General features: G+C 41.8%; 1 protein-coding gene across 1 annotated transcript in view; it reads left to right on the plus strand.

Annotated features, from left to right (window-relative positions):
• DCAF1 (DDB1 and CUL4 associated factor 1) overlaps nucleotides 1–13,110 on the plus strand; it is a 47,997-nt gene that overhangs the window by 8,828 nt on the left and 26,059 nt on the right. Inside the window, exons 3-12 of the mRNA XM_058812704.1 lie at nucleotides 1,447–1,523; nucleotides 1,779–1,852; nucleotides 2,784–2,897; nucleotides 4,654–4,791; nucleotides 5,602–6,105; nucleotides 7,238–7,339; nucleotides 8,536–8,694; nucleotides 9,979–10,158; nucleotides 11,354–11,563; nucleotides 12,774–12,943. Of these exons, the coding sequence (XP_058668687.1) occupies nucleotides 1,447–1,523; nucleotides 1,779–1,852; nucleotides 2,784–2,897; nucleotides 4,654–4,791; nucleotides 5,602–6,105; nucleotides 7,238–7,339; nucleotides 8,536–8,694; nucleotides 9,979–10,158; nucleotides 11,354–11,563; nucleotides 12,774–12,943 (1,728 nt within the window). The remainder of the gene's footprint in view (nucleotides 1–1,446; nucleotides 1,524–1,778; nucleotides 1,853–2,783; nucleotides 2,898–4,653; nucleotides 4,792–5,601; nucleotides 6,106–7,237; nucleotides 7,340–8,535; nucleotides 8,695–9,978; nucleotides 10,159–11,353; nucleotides 11,564–12,773; nucleotides 12,944–13,110) is intronic.

Here is a 13,110-nt window from a genome sequence, read left to right on the forward strand (position 1 = left end):
CATCCTTTCACAATCAGGCTTATAAAAGTAAATATTGGAACCCCACAAGATCAACAGCTTGTTGAAAGATAATTGTTAGATCAAAGGCAAGCAAGAAAGTTCTCTGCTTATTTCCAATGAGCTAATTTGCTGTTCCTGGAATCTGGCAGGAGTCATCCTCTGTCACACTGGCAAGTGTAGCTCACAGAGGCAGGACTAAGAACATTTTTGCCTCTAGTCATGCTTGGGAGCACTGGGTATTTTCTGGAAAGTAACAGGCACGGAATAGAAGTCAGCAGTGTTCTGTAAGGGAAATCCTCTGTGAAAGACAAATATTTTTCCAGGGATTACTGCAGCCTTCCAGCAGTTTTCCCTCCCCTGTGATAAACTCTGCCTAGATAACTACTGTGAGGTATTAAGACCTTGTTTTAAAATGCTGTGCTGCGCATAGATGCTGCCTCCCACTCTGAACCTCTGTAGAGGGGAAGGAATCATGTCTTATACCAAGGAAATGAGATTTAATTTCCTAATGTTTTTTCAGTTGAATTGAGTGCTCTTTATCTCACCTCAAACTGCGTGGAGAAGGACAATGAATGACTATGGAATTATTTATTCCTTGACCATGAGATAATTTTCCTCTTCTTGATTTTGTGTAAATAAAAATAATAATTAATTCTCTTACTGCTCATTCTAAATGAGTTAGAGTGTAGGATTTCTTATTTCTGCTGAGGCTGCTTCTAAGTTTAGGGGAGGGATAGCACCAAAACAACTCAATTTTGTGTTTTTGATAGAGAGGAGCATTTAATGTATTTTGAGGATCTGTGAGCAGGGAGCTGGCTGAGTTTCTCCTTGTCTTATCCATGGTGGTAGTTGACGCATGGTAAAAAGTTGATAACTGAATAGAGGTTACACAGCACTTAATAAAGCTATTTAATATTTGTTAAATATTCATATTTATATTTAATTCTCCAACACAATTGAAATTTAATGTGCAGAATAACAAAAAACTATGCAGGCAGTTTGAGCAGCTGCCCCTGCACAGACTGAGCAAAGGGGAGGAATAAGTTACCTGTTCAGGACTTGCTCTGCTGCAGAAGAAAGACACTGTGGTGGTATGAGGTACTGCTCAAGCCCTTTATTGGCTCTAGTTCTCTACACTGTGTGTAGAACATCACAAGGAGTCTAACATGAGTAAATAAAAGGTGTTAGCCCTTCAGAGTGTCAAAGTTTATACATCTCTGGGATGTCACTATGGGTTCAGTGCATTTTGGAGCTAAAAATGAGATGAGATAGTAGAGGCCAGTGTTTTCTCTCCCCCCTGTTGTGGCCAGTCAGAAATCCTCTGGTGGCACTGAACACTGGTGAAAGCTGATGGGCTGGTTTGCAGTGCTCTGCCAGGTGTGTGACTGTGAGGAGCTGTGCTGCAGCAGTGTGAGTGCTGCTCACTTTGTGCTGTTCCGGCTGCAGGATGTCCGAGCTGATCGAGAAGGAGACTGAAGAGTACCGCAAAGGGGACCCTGACCCGTTCGATGACCGACACCCAGGTAAGGAGTCCTGGCAGCACCAGCTGTGCCCCAGTGCTTACTGGTAGCTCATATTCAAAGGTAAGCAGCTTCTAGCCTGGATGTGCCAATTCTGATCGAGGTCTGACTGCTTTCGCACTAGGGAGTTGTGCTCTGTAGTGCTGACTCTGGAGCATCCCCAGGCAGTTTGAAGGTAGCAGTTCAGTATTAATGTTGGCATATTGAGGTAGGAAGGTGAGTGTTGAGTGTTTTCCTGTGTTCCTGTTTGTCCCACAGGTCGGGCAGACCCTGAGTGCATGCTTGGTCACTTACTGAGGATACTCTTCAAGAATGATGATTTCATGAATGCGGTAAGTTTGCTCTGAGAACTTTCTCTGTCAGTTCTTCACACCACCTTACTGCTTTTATTTCCTCTGTGCTGGTTGGCCTTGTTAGTTGTTTAATATTTATTTTAGTGGTGTCAGAATTCTCTTTTCCATAATACTGGATTTTAAGATGGGTTTAAGAGCAACTCTTTTGCCACTATTGGAGTCACTCAGGTAAAGGGGAGTTCATGAGCTGTTGGAATGTGTGTAGCAACAACTGAATTAGTTGTTTTCAAGGTGTATCAATCTCTTTAAAGAAAATGGGGCTTCTTTAATACAAGTCCAAAAACATAATTTCTTTCTATAATGAAGATAATGCCACTAATTCTAGTGCCTTGTTTCTGAGTGCTTGGAACTACTGGGCTGCCTGCAGGAACAGAAGAGCATGTCAGCTCTAGAAGACTCAGGCAGAGAATCAGGAGGCAAGAGTCTGCCTTTCCACTTGTACTGCTAAACTCTAACATGACTTAATAGCTAGAATTTTGTGACCTTTGCATGCCTGCAAACACCTATATCAGTACACATTGCTGGAAGGATTCTGACAGATTGCTTGCATGTCTCTCTCTGTCAAACTGCAAGTGATAAGGAAATACATGTGCAGTTAAAAATGTGCAATTTCTTATGTTAATTTTTTCATTACCTTTTAATGTTTGTTCTGTTAGTTTTTCAAGGCATTTGTGTTTATAGATCTTTAGTCAGTAAACAGCAGATCAGAGGCTCTCTGGTTCTCTGAGAAGTAGTTTTGACTTCCAAGGCACTGAGGGAGCAGGCTAAAGGCTGGACATGTTGAGATCCAGGGCTTAGAATGGCATTCCTTACTTTATTATTTTCCTGCCATGGGAGCTGTAAGGCTTTCACTGCTCTGGGTTTGGTCAGAGTTGAATTTCAAACCTGTGCTGTTCCTGATCTTCTCCAGCTAGTGAATGCTTATGTGATGACAAGCAGAGAACCTCCACTAAACACTGCAGCCTGCAGACTCCTGCTGGACATCATGCCGGGACTGGAAACAGCTGTTGTCTTCCAGGAAAAGGTATCACCTGCACTAAAACTTGGGTTTATAGCTTGCTTTATTTTGTACTCCAATAAGACTTCCCAAAGGAGAAGCCACTAAAAAGCCATATTGAAATCCTGTGTCTGGGAGCCAATCTGTTCAGCCTCACTAATGGTCTGGGGCTTTTTGCTCTTGGCATGTTCAGTTAATAAAATCTTGGGTATTTCATAGCTTTTTAAAGTGTGATGTGACTGACTGAAACAGAGGAGCTGGAATTTAATGTAATGTTTTGGGAATTGTTGCTTTATAGGCCTGTGAATGGAGCAGGCTGTGCAGAACATGGAGAACTTGCCCAGTAATCCCCAGCTCTGGCAGAGCAATAGCTTTCCTAGAGCTAAGTGATAAGCAAGTCATACTTTAACTAAGCAGTCTAAAATCCACAAGCTTTGTGAGCATTATCTGGAGCTCTGATAGACAGCTGAGTCAGACTTCACATGTTGACAGATGAGTTGTTCTGAAGGAATGCACACAGAGTGGAAATTGAGGAGAAAGTGAATTTCACTCAAGCCATAGTTTCCTTGTCTGTAAGAATTAATATTTTTCTGAAGTTTGGAAATGAGGCAGTGCTGTATATAAAAGTTCTAAATTAATTTCTCTACTATTGGAAATATGCAGATGAATTCTAAAGCATAATAAAAGATAATAATGTGCTCCCTTTGTGAAAGATTTAATTTAATTTGAGCTCTTTGTGATTTGTCCAAAAGCTGAGGCTGGGAAGCCTTGATCAAAAAACAATTTAAAACCAAAACAGTAATTCCCCATTTGAGGAGAATATAGCTATTTCCAGAGATAAAAGCTTTCTGTAAACTGAAATGAAATTAAGTTTTGCACTGAGGGACTTTTTTCCTTTTGACTTGAGAATATCTAGAGCTCTGTTCTGGCACTTAGGGCTCCTGTATATAGGAGGCTTTGGGAAGAGGGTGTTGTTCTTGTCACAAAGAGGCCCTCTAGCGACCAAGGGATTTCACAGCTCATCAGTTAGACTTTTTTTTTTTTTATTACATAAGAGCAATAATAATGCAATTGTCTTTAAGTATATAACAGGCAATAAAAATCTGTGAGCTGAGAGTTCCTGTTAAAATGTCTCTTCATTATTACTTTTCACTGATTTTCTATTGTATTGTACCTGTAATTCAAATAATGTGCAAGATTTCTGTCACGATAATTGTTGTTGATGTTTCTAAATCCAGTGGCAATTTAGAGGAAACAAATTGATCTTTCATTCCAAACCGTTGTCTTTCTAATTGTCTGTTTTAAATCTGGCCAAATTTCATTTTATTTGATATAAGTTCAACACAGCTTATTTGAAATTTGCTAAATTGCTGGAGATTTTTATTAGTGAAACTGATCAGAACTTTGGGCTTCTTCGTTTGGACTGATTCATACCTGTAGTGTTTTGCTGCCTCCTAGGAAATACCTTCACTGGCCACTTTTTGCATTTGTGCAGATCCAGGTATCTGATGCCTGGGAATAGCTTCGTGCCACTTAAAGATTTAGGAGTGGGGGTTTTTTTGTGTGTTGTTTTTTTTTTTTTTTTTTTTTTTTTTTTTTTGGGGGGGGGGGGGGGGGTTTGGTTGCAGCAGGTATTTTTATTCATTCCATGCTTGGTGGGAAATCCAGCCTGGTCATTACTGCAATAAGAGAGAATTCTTCCCAAAAGATGCTTTCACTGGGACTGAGAAGCTGAAGATGAAATGTAACTGTTAGAACTGGTTTCTTGTTTCCTCCCTTCTAGGAAGGCATAGTTGAAAATCTCTTTAAGTGGGCACGAGAAGCTGATCAGCCACTAAGGACATATGCAACAGGACTGTTGGGAGGAGCTATGGAAAACCAGGATATTGCTGCAAATTACAGGGATGAGAACTCCCAGTTGGTAATGATCTCTCAATCACTTTCCCTTTGTGGAGTACAGTTACCTCTTTATAATTTTTATTTATGGGGAGCTCACATTCTTGGGTTAATGTATGAGTCTTACAGTGGTTGTAGTGCTGTCTGTAAGGGTCATGGTTTCCATCCTTTCCTGCCTGAGTTGGAGCATGCAGTCTGATATTCTGTTAACAGCAGTTGTATTCCAAATGCCAATGGAAGCCTAAGAAGTCAAATACTTTTTAATGAGCTCATATTCATACTTTCCTTAAATAACAACTTTCAGAAGCTCTACATCTGTAACTATTGCACATTGTGGTTTGCCCACCAGACAGAGGTTTTAAAATGAAAGGTGAGTCAACATGGAGACAGCTATGACTTCTCTTCTAAACATTAAAAGTAAAAGCATGACCTTTGGTTTTGTGGAACTGCAATTTACCAAAGCTGCTGCTTCCAAAGGGAATGTTACCTTTATTTCAGGCTGGGCAGAGATGGTGGAAGGATGCTGCAATCTGGTATGTGGCTCTGTTAGCACCACTATAGCTCATCTGCTCTTAATGGCTTTCCAGCTACTTCCTTCTCACATGGGAGACACGGTGCTGATATTTTAGAATGAGAGTTGCTGTAGCAAAATGGATTTGAGTTCTCTCAGTCACTTTGAAGTTGTTATGTCTCTGGGCAAATGTACACAGCAACGTACTCTGACCTGTATGCTGTGGAGGGGTTATATGATGATAACTAAAAATATGGCTGAGGTGAGTTGCATGATCAAAGCAAGGACTGTATTCTCATGAGTGCTGCTGCTTCTCTGAACCAGGTGGCTCTGGTGCTCCGTCGGCTGCGAGAGTTGCAGGTCACTGAAATGACCACAAAACAGGAAAACAAGCGCCCCAGTCCTCGGAAAGTGCCCTCAGATCCTCTGCTGCCCCTCGATGAAGAGGCTGTGGATATGGATTATGGGGAGATGACAGTAGATGGAGAGCAAGAAGAAGTTTCTGCTGATATGGAGATCTCCTTTCATCTTGATTCAAGTCATAAGACCAGCAGCAGAGTAAACTCTGCTACCAAGCTGGATGATGGGGGACTGAGAAGAAGCAAATCAGGGAAGCAGCACGAAAGAGACGGCTTCCGCAAGGCCAAGCAGAAGCTGGGCTTCTCCACCTCGGAGCCAGAGCGGATGTTTGTGGAGCTGTCCAACAGCAGCTGGTCAGAAATGTCCCCGTGGGTGATTGGCACCAATTACACGCTTTACCCCTTGACTCCTGCCATAGAGCAGAGGCTGATTCTTCAGTACCTGACTCCCTTGGGGGAGTACCAGGAGGTGAGCATATGAAGGTGGGAGGAAGCACTCTGTGCTCTAATTCTCTGTACAAAGCTGAGTGGAATTGTGGGGGGAAATTGGCAGAACTGCTCTATCACGCTCTGGTATTTCTTGTCATGATTAAGACTGATAACTTTTCATGAGTTGTTGATGACTTCTAAACTGATGAAGTCATTAGTTTGAATATTACTTGGTGGGTAATACTCAAACCTGAACCTAGCAGATGTGTGGTCTGGAAGTTGGAGCATGGCCCTGGGGATTTTGTCCCATGTTCCTGCTAAATTTAGTGCTTGGAAGCTTTGTTTGAAATGCAGACATTTCCTGTTTCCTATGGTGGATATAATAGAGTCCTGCAAATAAAAGTCTGAGGAAATAATCAACTTGAAATTCTAAATGAAGTGGTTTGTGTAATCTCTGTAGTAGCTCTGAGGAGAAGTGGCAGGGCCTATGTTATGCAGATGCTTTTGATAACTGGTAGTACTTAAATGGACAAAATAATGTGACTGTGTCAGGTTTACCAAAGAGTGTTTCCTTTTTTTTTTTTTTAATTTTTTTGTGGTTTACCTAATTAGTAACAGAACAAAGCAACACAAGTTTTGCTTTGTGGTGGATGTTGTGTGTGCACATGTGTGCCTTGTTTCTGTGAGACCCAGTGAAACCATTACCCCCTAACACCCTGCATGCAGACTGGATTGCTTCATATGCCAGCAATAATAGGCAATAAAAATAGGAATTACTAGCATAAAGGTGTTACAAAGAATGATGCAAAGGGTTTTGGTCTGTTGCCCTGCTCTCCTGTTTTTTCTGTTCAGTTGTTGGGTAGTTGTCTTTGCACAGATGGAAGGTGGAGCCTCTCTCCAGGGTGGTATCTGTGTCTTCCATAGCTGCACTTGGAGGAGAGTCTTAAGATTTCCGTGTGGCAGCTGCCATGCACCTTGCTGCAGTCAGCAGATGTAATACAAGAGGTCTGTTAACCTTTATTGCTTCCTATGGATGGAGCTGGTTACCTCTGACCTCTCATAACAGGTATCTGCTAATAAGGGAAAACTGGGGGTTTGAGAGAGTATAAACCAAGAGAGACCTTGTAATTCCCATGAAACATTCAGCTAGTGTCCCATTTTTGTTTTCTCAGCTGCTCCCCATCTTTATGCAGCTGGGATCAAGGGAGCTGATGATGTACTACATTGATTTGAAGCGAACCAACGATGTGCTGCTCACTTTTGAAGCCCTTAAGGTAAGCTTCTTTCAAAGTATATAAAATATACCATAAATATTGTAAAAAAATGGAATATATGCTTGCTATGTGTCAAAGGCAAGTGCTCATCTTCTTTAGGCTGATGTCTTGCAGCATTCCCTTGGATTGGAAGTGCTTTTCACTCAAGCTGAATGTACTGCAGTTTTGATTTTTGACGTGTCAAGCACTTAAAATGAAAAAACAGGAAAGGAAGGAGGGAATAAAAAGATCTTAATTGTGCAGGAAGGGCCATTAAGTTCATCTTTCAGCTACCTATTTGAAGATGATAAAAATTCCTCTTTCTGTCAAATGATTGTGTTCCTGCTGCCCTTAGATGGCATTCCTGAGTTATTCCACTGCCTGCTATCTCAAAGGACACTTGTGAGGGGTGAGGAGCATAAACATCTTATTTCCCAGAAGCTCCAGCATGACATCTCTGATCTCAGTGGTTCAAGTACTAGTTTGGTGTGAGTAGTCTTTAGGGTTACCTCCCCAAGGTAAAAAGCCACACAAAAGAACCTTATTCAAGCCAAACCTGCAGTGCAGCAGCACAAGTTAAACTCTTCTGTGCGTTCTTTCCCTCTTTCACAATAACTTCTCTGCCTCTGATCCTCCAGAGTCTTCCTCTCTGTATCTTTGTCATTTGCCTGAGAATTTATTTTGAAGAAGCAGTGTTCCTACAGTAGCTCATGGTTACTTCAGCTGGGAGTAGAGTGGGGTGTACAGTGGCTCTTACTGTTTGCTCTTAAGGTGTGGGTAATACAGAAAAGCAGTGCAGCTGCAGGCTTCCCTTTAACTGTCTTTACACCTCATTTTGTAAAATTCCTTCCATCAGCAAGATGTCATAATCAATATATGAATGGAAATTTAAATAGTTAGTAGTGATAATACAAAGTGAGTGAATTTGAAGACAATAAAAAGACCTTAAGGTGGCCTGTTGGATAATTTCTGAGTTGCTCTGCTTTTCTAGTATTTTTTTTTTTTTGCAAAATGTGTAAAAAAAAATGGTAGTGCCTCTTTTGGTTTTGTTATTGGGATAAATACTGCATTGTGGATTAAATGTAATGGGAGGAGGAAGTGAGGTGCACAAAGCACAGAGCAGTTACTTTTTCTGCTGTCTGTTTTTCTATGGGGTGGGGATGCAACTGATGGCAGTTTCAAGAATCCTAGTCTAATCTGCTTTTATGATTCCTTAGCATTTGGCATCATTGCTGCTGCACAACAAGTTTGCTACAGAGTTTGTTGCTCATGGAGGAGTGCAGAAGTTGCTGGAGATTCCTCGTCCTTCCATGGCAGCCACAGGAGTGTCCATGTGTTTGTATTACTTGTCATACAATCAAGATGCTATGGAGAGGGTAAGAGCTGTTCTTGTGCTGTAACTGCAGTCATTCCCATAATTTCTCAGTGTTTCTACCTGTGTTCAGACACTGAATAAGCATCTTCTAAGCTTAAAAGCAAATTTATATGGATGGTTAATTGATATATGCAGAGGCTTTAGGAGGTGTTTGAATAATAGTGTATTGTTTCAAGGTGTGTATATGAATAACAGTGTTTTGTTTTAAGGGTGTGGATTTCAGTTCCTAGGGAATTAACTGAAGACCTTGTCAGCATTGTCTTAATACTTTAATCACCCTTTTCATTCTATTCTTTCCCACACAAAATCCCAACAGAAAACTCCTTCATTCTCATTTGCCTTTCTTTTCCTGTCTGTTCCAATGGACTGCTACACCTGAGATTGTTTTTCTCCATGGATGGTTCCAGATGTTCTGCCAGATGTTATCCCCAGTATATTCAGATACCAGGTAGAGGAGGAGTCTGTGGTACATTTTGGATTTCAGAGGAAGCCACCTTCAGGGTACAGTCATTTGTCAGGTAGTCCATGCTAGACCTCAGGTCTGAAGCTGGTAGCACTGTATTCTTTGAGTGTATCCAACACCAGCAGAGAAGAGATGGAAAACTCTGCTAACTTGGCACACAGCAGCTGGTGCCAGCACTTCAGTTCCTCTTGTCACTGACCCTGACAGAGGGTTCCCAGTTCCTCCTCAGTGGAAGTAAATAGGCAAATGCAAAAGTGCAGTTCTGAGTGCATGGTCTGCACATCTTGGAGGCGCAGCCTGAGAACAGGAAAAGACCAGCTCAGTTGTCTGTTTCCAGAGAAAAGTCAGGCTTTAGACTTGGATTTGACAATCCTTGCAGTTCCCCTAAGCTTCAGTGCTGCTAGAGTTTGGTAGTACCTTAACATAGGACATGGTACTTGGTTTCACTGAGCAGAATTTGTGTTTCTTCAGTGGAAACCTGTTGGCCTCTAGCAAAGCATTCTTTGGATATGTGGAAATGGTATGGAGAAGGACTGGAATCATACTACACCAAGACTGCTGTATTCATTGTGCTTTACTCTGGGAATGGCCAATTTCTAGTCCTACATTGCCAAATCATACTCTTTATTGGTCTTTATTAGTCAGCAGCTTTTTTTACCGGTCTAGAAATGGGACTTCTTATTTCATGTCAGATGTCTGAAGTCAAGCTGAGAATAGCTGATACTTGTCCTCTGCTTCTCAAAGAGTATTCATTCTCCTTGGACCAAATCTCTTAAGCAATCTGTTTGAAGTCTTCATCAAGAATGTTCTTTTGCTTTCCAGGTGTGCATGCACCCCCACAATGTGCTTTCAGATGTGGTGAACTACACCTTGTGGCTGATGGAGTGCTCCCATGCCTCGGGCTGCTGCCATGCCACCATGTTCTTCTCCATCTGCTTCTCCTTCCGTGCTGTGCTGGAGCTCTTTGATAGGCACGATGGGCTGCGGCGTCTGGTGAACCTGGTAAGGACTGTGGCTTTTTAGGGGACAGGGGCTTAGTGGCAGGTTTTGCACCCTGTAAATGCAACTGTGTAGAGTTTTGTTCTTTTGTTTGGTTTTGTTTGGAGTTCTTCCTCCTCAGTTCCCAAGAGATGGAGGGGTGGGTTGAGTTTTCTAAGCAACACTTGCATGCATCCTTTTATCTTTATTATTTTTATTATTATGATTATTGTCTAGAGACTTAATACCCTTTGGGAGCTTTTTTGTGCAACTCCTGGGTTAAGCAATACTCATTCAAACAGTGGTGGCTTAGTGGTAGTCCAGATATTTGTTGCCACTCCACATAGATGTGCACCCTGTTGGATGTGGATCAGTGCAGCCTTGTTCCAGGAGAGGAATGGCTGTGTGCATGCTGCAGGAACTGTAGTACCTTCTGGGCACAAGTTCAAGACATTGTTCATATAGAAAAGCTGCAATGCCTGCAGGGTGTGGCTGTGCACTCCTGCAGCTTAGGCCCTGTCTAACTCAGGAGCATTAGTGCTGCAGGGTGCCAGCACACCTTGTGGTGCCATATTTTGCTTAAGAGTACTGAGCACAACACTGCCTCGAGACCTACACTGATGTAATTTCTTTAGCCTGGAAAAAAGGAGGCTCAGGGGTGACCTTGTCACTCTCTACAACTATCTAGTCAGGTGGGGGTTGGTCTCATCTCCCAGGCAGTGAGTGACAGAATGAGAGGACGCAGTCTTAAGCTATGCCATAAGACGTTTAGGTTGGACATCAGAAAAAAATTCATTGAAAGAGTGATTGGGCACTGGAATTGTCTGCCCAGGGAGGGGAAACATGTCTCTGGACATGTTTGAAAAAAGACTGGATGTGGCACTCAGTGCCATGGTTTAGTTGATGAGGAGGTGTTAGGTCATAGGTTGGAGCTGATGATCTCAAAGGTCTTTTCCAACCTAGTTCATTCTGTGATCCTGTGATTTCTGTCTTCATGGATAGTGAAGGAGAGGGCATGGTTCAGTTTTGGCTGTTTACCCACACAAAGACCCTTTTCTGTTCAGACAGCCTTTCTCAGCTCTCAGTGTGCTTCTATGTCCTGTACAGCAAAGGCAGTGTTAGGGTTTGGTGTGAGAGCAGCTGAGAGTTGTAGATGCTTTTTTTTCCTGAAGACTGAGCTGATGAACCATTTTTTCCCATACCCAACTTCTTTCTGAAGATAAGCACTCTGGAGATCTTAAACCTGGAAGACCAAGGAGCCCTGCTGAGTGATGATGAGATCTTTGCCAGCCGGCAGACGGGGAAGCACACCTGCATGGCGCTGCGCCGCTACTTCGAGGCGCACCTTGCCATCAAACTGGAGCAGGTGAAGCAGTCGCTGCAGCGCACCGAGGGCGGCATCCTGGTCCACCCACAGCCCCCCTACAAGGTGAGGAGCACATGGCAGGCTTCAGCTTTTCACCAGGTTGTTGCATTTCTCAGTTGAATCCAAGCTGCAGACATGTGCAGATCCCTTTGAAGCCAGTGCAATAACTAGGCAGGCTGCAGTTGTTGTATTTGTACCTTTTTCCTGTCGTGTGGAATGGCATTGTAATAGGGAAATACAGAGGCTTGTCTGAATGACATTTGATGAGGGTTCCTGCTCATGTGCTGTGGTTCCCTTTCCATCTCTCAGAAACTCAAAGGCAGGTTGTTTTTGGTATTTGTATTTGATACAAATATCAAATATTTGTTTGTATTTGATATTTGTATTTTCTGTGCTGTGAATCTCTGAAAGAACAAAATTTGTATATGTATAGAGGTCCTTAATGCTGAAAAACTCAGAAATACCTTTAATTTGATAATAACTGAAATGTCTTTTGAACACAACTGTTTTTAGAAATGACCCATGAGATTCAGATAGATAATAATCATAGTCTTGGCCATGATTTTTTTTCCCTGATTTCTCCCTGCAAAGCTGGTTTTGTTGATTTTTTGGGGTTTGTTTGTTTGTTAGGTTTTTATAAAACTAGATTGTAGGGCTGCTGGTTTTGAGAAAGTACATTCACCTGTGGTTCCTGATTTAATTTATGGTAGTTCTCTGGAGGAACTGAAGTAAGAAAATATAAGGGAGCTTTTGCTTCTGCAGAAATCACTTTTGTTCTGTAACTAAAAATGTATATAAAATGTTGCTTTCTCATGTAATTAAAAATATTGAAAGGCAGACTTTCTAGGAATTTTTTAAAATTCAGTATGCTTTATAGTCAACACTTAGAAACTGTAATTGAATATTTTTAGCAACCTTTTTAGTATTTTATCATAAATGTATATTGAATGATGGTGTAGTAACTACTAGATTAGTAGCTTAAAAGCAGAGTAGAATTGTAATTTAATGTAACTTTTCTTAAATTTGCCTTAGCTTTCTGAGACTGTAAAGAAACTTTAAGGATATTATCCTTAAGCTTATTATTGTGTATTATAGTGACAGTTGCTATATTCTTTTGTAACTGGGGAATAAACCAGAAAGTAAATACTTAATCTGCAAGACACAGAGTAGTTTAATCTTATAGATGCAGTTTTCAGTTAAATCCCAGCAGTGAGGGATTTGATGTGCAAATTTGTAACCCTTGTGATGTAATGGTGTCCCTTGGACCCTGCAGGCCTGCTCCTATACTCATGAGCAGATTGTGGAGATGATGGAGTTCCTGATCGAGTATGGTCCAGCACAGCTTTACTGGGAGCCAGCAGAGGTTTTTCTCAAGCTGTCTTGTGTCCAGCTCATGCTTCAGCTCATTTCCATTGCCTGCAACTGGAAGACGTACTATGCAAGGTGAGCTCTTTGCTGTAGTGCTCTGTTTGATAGGCAGGATGTTACATTTCCAGATTTTCTACCCTGATATTGTTTAAAACAGGCACGTGCTGGTTAGTGCTGTTAGGGCCTGTGCTGTGGCCACACAGTGCTTATCAAAGCTAACTCTGGGGAAAGCAGGACTAAAA

Source organism: Ammospiza caudacuta, chromosome 12, assembly GCF_027887145.1.
Source record: "Ammospiza caudacuta isolate bAmmCau1 chromosome 12, bAmmCau1.pri, whole genome shotgun sequence".
Taxonomy (NCBI): Eukaryota; Metazoa; Chordata; class Aves; order Passeriformes; family Passerellidae; genus Ammospiza; species Ammospiza caudacuta.